This window comes from Gavialis gangeticus, unplaced genomic scaffold (genome assembly GCF_001723915.1).
Source record: "Gavialis gangeticus isolate Ggan-Ray unplaced genomic scaffold, GavGan_comp1, whole genome shotgun sequence".
Lineage (NCBI taxonomy): Eukaryota > Metazoa > Chordata > Crocodylia > Gavialidae > Gavialis > Gavialis gangeticus.
This window is the reverse complement of record NW_017729009.1, coordinates 17664047-17670444: the sequence shown is the minus strand read 5'-3', so window position 1 is coordinate 17670444 and position 6398 is coordinate 17664047. Positions and strand designations below refer to the sequence as shown.

Genomic DNA, 6398 nt, shown 5'->3' with positions numbered 1-6398 from the left:
CAGCCGCCGGGGCTGCCGCGCCCGCCCGCGGCCCCCGCTCCTCCGGCGTGACTGCCGTCCGGCCCCTGCCCCAGCCCCAGCCCCATGGCTGCAGCGGAGGAAGGGCCCGGCTGCTTCCTCCCCCGGGCCAGGTCGCAGAGTGACCCCAGCATCCTGACGGACCCTGCGGGCTCCGGCGGCGGAGAGCATCCAGGTACCAGCCCTCCCCCTCCCCGGGCTCCCCCGGGCTCTGGGGGGCATCCCTTCATCCCCTGGGCAGGGCTGGGGGACGCTCTCCTACACTAGAAAGGAGCAGGCTGTTTGCCTGGCATCACCATGGAGACAGGAGGGAGCGGAGTCATAATTAAATGCTTTCCCCCCCCTACAAGAAGGTAATTTTCACTGCATACAGAGGAGTCTAATCTTTTTATGGAGGGAGGTGGGGGGGAAGGTGCGGATGGCTCATTGCAATAGGTTGTTTATAAATTCAAGGGCCCCCCTCCCTGAAGACCAGCTCGTTGAGAGTTGTTTCAGCTTTGAAGAATAATTCAGTTACTCCAGAATTTAATATCAGAGTAATGTTGGGCACTTTGGGGGGAGGGGGAAAATAACAACAAAAGAAAAACAACATTGGCTTTGCAGGGCTAAGACTTCTTAGTCAACTCAAGAAGTCCAGATAGGTTTAATGTGATGTGATTACAAGGAGAGGCCTAATGGCAAGCAGCTGGAAGCAAAGGCCAAGATCCAGCTGACTTCGGGGTTTATATAAACAGTACATCATGTATGAGTTGTACGGTTTCTTTATGAGAGTTACCGATACCACCCATGATAAACCGATGCGGCTAACAGTGTGGGACAATACAAGATATGTTGAGCCTAGCTGCCTAGTGTACTGATTTTTAAATGCAGAACTCAGGTAGGGCCGGACCCAAAAGCCTGGTGAAGCCAGGGGGGAGAAGCCCATTGCAATAAATATGTTTTGGGCCATAGCTTTGTCCCTGTCTGCTTGCAGATTAGTGATTAAATACAAGCTCCCAGCCCTCTTTGATGGGTCTGCTTGCCAACATTCCTTTCCTTTGAGGCAGAACGTAACTGTTAATAATTATGACAATTTTAAGTTTGATTCATTTCCCTTATCAAACAATTCTAAGCACCTTTGTTGAACTGGAACTAGATAAAAAAAAATGAAATGGAAACAGAGGATTTCTCTCTGATGTCCAACTGTGCAGATACCCCAAGTAAAGGGAACAAAGGATGCCTCTAACATGAAGTGCTAGACTTTCTCCCAAAGGGGCAATCTTGACTGAAAGAGAGGAATGTGCATTTCTGCCATTTGATTTCTGAAGGCAGGGGTTATTAGTGAAAGGAAAATCATCTGAGATTTCATCTCTTTCTATATATTTCAAAGCAATCATAAACAATTGGAAGCAGTAAATGTAACCATATAGACTAATTCTTAAAACCTTCTGATACATAAAGGAAAATAAACATATACTTTCTGCAAGGAGGAAGTGTTATTAATATTTTAAAAAACCCCTTACATTATTTTTCAATAACAATTCCACAATTAAGGCCAAATATCCCTATGGCATTGCAGCAGCTGCACAAAATTTGCAAGAAAAGCGCTTTCTTTTTTTAAAAAAATGCAGTACAATAGCGCGTGTTTGTTTGTATGGGAACACACAGTTTTGTGCAACATCACATTGTATAGATTAAAGAGACCTTCAAGGAAACTGAATTTATTTGTTCATGTAATTTACCCGTCTGACTTGTTAGCTAACATATTTACAGTATGTGGTACGCTTCTCATTTTGTGTAGGAGTGTCACTTTAACAAAGAATGCTACATGGTGCAACATTTTTGATAATAATACCTTTACATCTAATTTTTATGGTATAGCATGAATATTCAGTTACATAGTAATCTTACCTTCCTACCAGGTAATAGAACAGTTAAATTTTAGATTAGAGCTCTAAAATTAAAACACAGTCATCTAAGGATGCTGAGTCAAAAGGACTTCTTAAACATGGGTTATTTAATAGAGTATTATTCATATATATGGCCCAACCCCAGCCCTACTAAAGTCTTATTACTAACCTCAGGTGATTTGAACTGTGTTCTTAATTTGATCTTTCAGGATTTTAAGATGGATTTAAAGGTATTTTCCTCATTCATTTAAAAAGAGAAGTAGTGACAGGGTTTGTTTTTATTTAAACTTAGTTATGCAGGCAAATGTGCTGATGCAAACTAAAACTGTGTATGAGAAATTCAGGATTTTTCTTTCTGAAGTACTTGTCATAATCACATTAATCTTATTGAAAATATGTTTAACAAACTCTTGCTTCACAAAATACATTGTTTACTTTAAAATGGTATTACTCAACATAGTGGTAAAGCATCATTTCTATGAATTGATGGTGGGCCATCTAAAAAGAGTTAGAGGAGGGTGGTTGAGGGCTAGTTATTCATGTCACTGAACCGTTAACATAACCAAATGGCTTTTATAAGGAAGATGAGCCAAAATATCACTGACCTTGGTGGAACAAGGATAAGATTTATTCAGGGATGAGTTGTTTTGGGGGTGGAGGGGAATTCATAATGTTAGGTATAAATAGGTTTTCCTTCTGGAGAGATTTTGTTTGTGGCTCAAACCCTGACTGAGGTCTGTTCTGTAGCATTCTCATCCTAAACTCATGTTTGAGTTCCACTGTTTTCTCTGTCATGTGGGATACCAGTGGATGATCAAAATCCTTGTCTGCTTTTTGCCATAGTGGGTTGTATTTCATTGAACAACAGGTAGAGTCAAGCAGCCTCTACACGTGCATTTCTTTGACTATGTGCACACTGTGAATATGGTTCCTTATAAAAACTGCTGTAACAGGTGTTAAATAACATGTTTTCTGTGGGGTTTCCCAGTAGTGAGCTATGCAAGTTTTTTAAACAAAGACTATTACTCCTCTTGGCTTATCAAGTTACAGCATTTTTGTGGCCCATTTTAGGCAGGAGTATGTTCAATGACACCAAACAGGTGAGGATGTAGATGAAGAGGCATTTAATTCTCTATCTAGAAAGACAGTTTTGGTGCAATATTGGATTTCTTTTTTTAACTCAGTTTTTCAGTTGAGTTGATTGAAGCACAGCAAGGCTCCATGGCTTGCCCAAGGTCATATTCCTGCCAGTGCAATTGGGGCTTGAACCACTGGCAAGTCAATCAGTGGTTCAGTTGAGATAAAAGCCCAGAATTCCTTATGCAATTACTGCCCCACCAGACTTCCTTTTGGCAGATTACAGGACAAGAGAATGGACGGAGGCAGGGAAGCGAGCATGAATTGACTACCCTGAAAAAGTTCTTACCCTGTGTTAGAAAGCCATCTCATTGTAATTTAATGCTATCTTATTTGGTTGAATATCATTTTGTGGCAAAATGCTTTATAGAAGCTGCCCATGCTGATGTTAAAACTATCCCCTCCTCCCTTATAAAGGGTAAAAAAGTGCTTCTTTTCCATTATCAGAAAGTGATATCTATAGTACTCATCTAGCCAGATCCCTCACAGATTCACTTCTGAAGATGTAGCTGAAAAAATATTTGCAAAAATTCTGAGTACCCACAACTCTGGCTGATGCCCATCATAGATACAGTTACTCAGTGGCCCTGTCTACAGATGCACTTAACTGTGGAGTAGACTAATTAGCTGCGGAGTAAAGTGCCACTGTCTACATGGGCAAAGCTATTAGGCTGAAGTAAATTAATTAATGCCACTGTAAGATCATACTGTCAGGGACAGTACTATCTTATGGTGGGGTAATTAACTGCGATTTAACTTGTGTAGATACTGATTGTGGGTGTAAGTTGTACGCAGTCAGCAGGGGGCCAGCTTCTTGCCTGCCACCTAGCCAGACAGCTTCGCACTTTCAGCACCCTCATGCCCCAGCAAGCCCCTCTGCTGCTCAGTGCCACCACCTGGAACCTGGGGCTGAGCCCCTTCCCTCTCCCCCCATTCCCCTAGCCTTGGCATAAAGTGCTCCGCTCCATCACACATTTAGGTGCTGCACCCAGGAATAGTTTATTCTGGCTCAACCTACTCTGGAGTTTATTGCTTTGAATAAATTGCATGTGTAGATGCACCCAGTAGCTCCAAAAAATCCAGACCCATTGTAAAACTTATCTGGCATATTTGTCTTTAAGCAAATGGAAATTTTTTTTATTATTATGATTGACTACAAGATTACAGCAGATGTAGAGAAGACTAATAAGTTATCTTCCAAAATACTACTGTGCAAAACTGTTTAAAAATGTTACTGTATATTAATAACATATTAAATGTTCTTATAGCAAATAAGATAGATAAGATGTTCAGTATATTTAGACCAGCTGTATATTTAGCTGTTAATAGTAACACACCTTTCTAAAAACAAGCCTACAAATGTGCTAGTTCAGGTCCTTCACATGCATTTTAATTAAACAGCAGCTCCTTGCAGTGATCTGTTAGCATATGACAGTCACAGTCTAAGAAGGAAATATGGACTTTAATTGTCTGCAGTAAGCATCATTGTGAAAAAGCTGTTTTCCTCACATAATTACGTATAGTATTGTACATATACACACAGTATTAGGTATAGAAAAGACTGCAAATAGTGCTATAAACACTGAACAATGAATTTTTTAAATAGAATCTAGTGCAGGGAAAGGCAACTTTTTTCAGCGACAGACTTTCCACCACTGCCGCTTGTCACCACAAAAGCAGAGGGAGAGCACCTGCAGCTGCTGCTTCTCCCTGAGGTGGCATGGGGGCAGTGCTCACAACCAAAGTCCCCTGCCACTGAGTGCCACTGAAGCCCTAGATACATGGGCCAGATCCAGTGGTTTGACTGGCTAGATCCAGCATATGGGCCATAGGTCACCAACCCCTGACCTAATATATTTGGATTCTTTTTCTTTCCGACAAAGTGAATGTATTTTGGCCCAAGATGCAGTCATCTTTTGCACCACCAGTGAGCTCAGGTGTATAGGCTCTTGAAAACTGGTGCTTTTTCTGCCCTGAGATATTGCAATACACAAACAACAATACAATATTGCAAAGACAAACTTAGAACCATAGGAACCTCCTGACTTACTGAGTCTAATTCCTATTATCACAGGTAATCACACAACAAGCATCCATCCAGAAGAGTCCGTAAGTACATGTACTCAGGTCCCTCCTGCAAATAACAGCCAAAACAAAACAATAAGAATGGAGCAGGGGAGACAAGGGCACAGCCAGTGCTTTGGCAATTGCACTGTCAGGGAATTTGTTAGATAAAATATACTTGGATGACCCCCAGAGGACCAGTTTTTCAGTTCTTACTCAGGCATATTATCAGATTGAATTCAGCAGGAATTTTGCCTGAGTAAACTATGCACAGTCCAGATAAGAACACATTCAATACCTGTAAGGCCCATGAAAAACCATCTGATCACAACTGGGGCTTTCTTACACTAAAGGCTCAGGTCCAGTGGAAATGATGAATTTCTTATGTACAGAAAACAAGGAGTTCTTTGCATGATATCGTTTATTGGACCAACTGTATAGCTGGGATAGATTTAGACAAGCTTTTGAATGTAAAACACTGTCAGGAACAGAACACCCTTTTGCCATGATCTCATTCAGAAAAAAATTATCTTTGTTAGCGCAGCATGATTAATGCTTAAGTAGCGCATCAGGGAGGGGGTTTCAGGTTCTTATACAAAAGACTTCCAGACTGGACAATCTGCTCTGGATCCCACTAGAATCACTGGGCAGATTTTCCAGTGTTTTTAACAGGTTCATGAAAAGACCTGAATTGACATCCTGTTGAAGTAGATTAGGTATACAATTTAATGCATCACTGAAATGCCATCACCTATGGGGTGATACAGCAGATGTTTAAATAGGAGACAGAAACTCTAGGAAACAATTTAGGACAATAAGCAAGACTCCTATTTAATACTGCAACTGCCAAGAGAATTTAAAATCGACAGCCTGTAAATTATTACTAAACTCAACAATTGTTAAGAACACTAGGGTTAAACAGAGAAACAAAGAGATTGGCAGAATAACCCCATGAAGAAAGAGGATGACAAGAGGAACTCTGTTAAACAAAGAGGTCATTTTAGGTAGATTCTTTCCCTATTCCCTCTCTTTTCCCCATCCCCCTCCCTCCCCCCCCCAAAAAAAATTCAGAAAGGGGGAATTCAAGGAAGAGGCCTGGAATCTAATATTCAAAGTCGACTTCAACATCACCGTTTGTGTGAGAGAGAGTTCCAGGAAGCCCAAATAGTGCCTTCATTGTATGAGTCCAGGAATCAAAGGCTATAGGAGAGACTGAGTCTCATAAATTGTAAAAAGAACACTGAGAAAAAAAACAGAAAGAGGAGGAAATCACTGCCTGACTTGGTATCC

General features: G+C 41.2%; 1 protein-coding gene across 1 annotated transcript in view; it reads left to right on the top strand.

Moving 5' to 3' along the window:
- The first annotated feature begins 69 nt into the window (after positions 1-69).
- PHACTR3 (phosphatase and actin regulator 3) overlaps positions 70-6398 on the top strand; it is a 194693-nt gene continuing 188364 nt past the window's right edge. The window contains exon 1 of the mRNA XM_019510166.1: positions 70-193. Coding sequence (XP_019365711.1) covers positions 85-193 — 109 coding nt within the window. The 5' untranslated portion in view covers positions 70-84. The remainder of the gene's footprint in view (positions 194-6398) is intronic.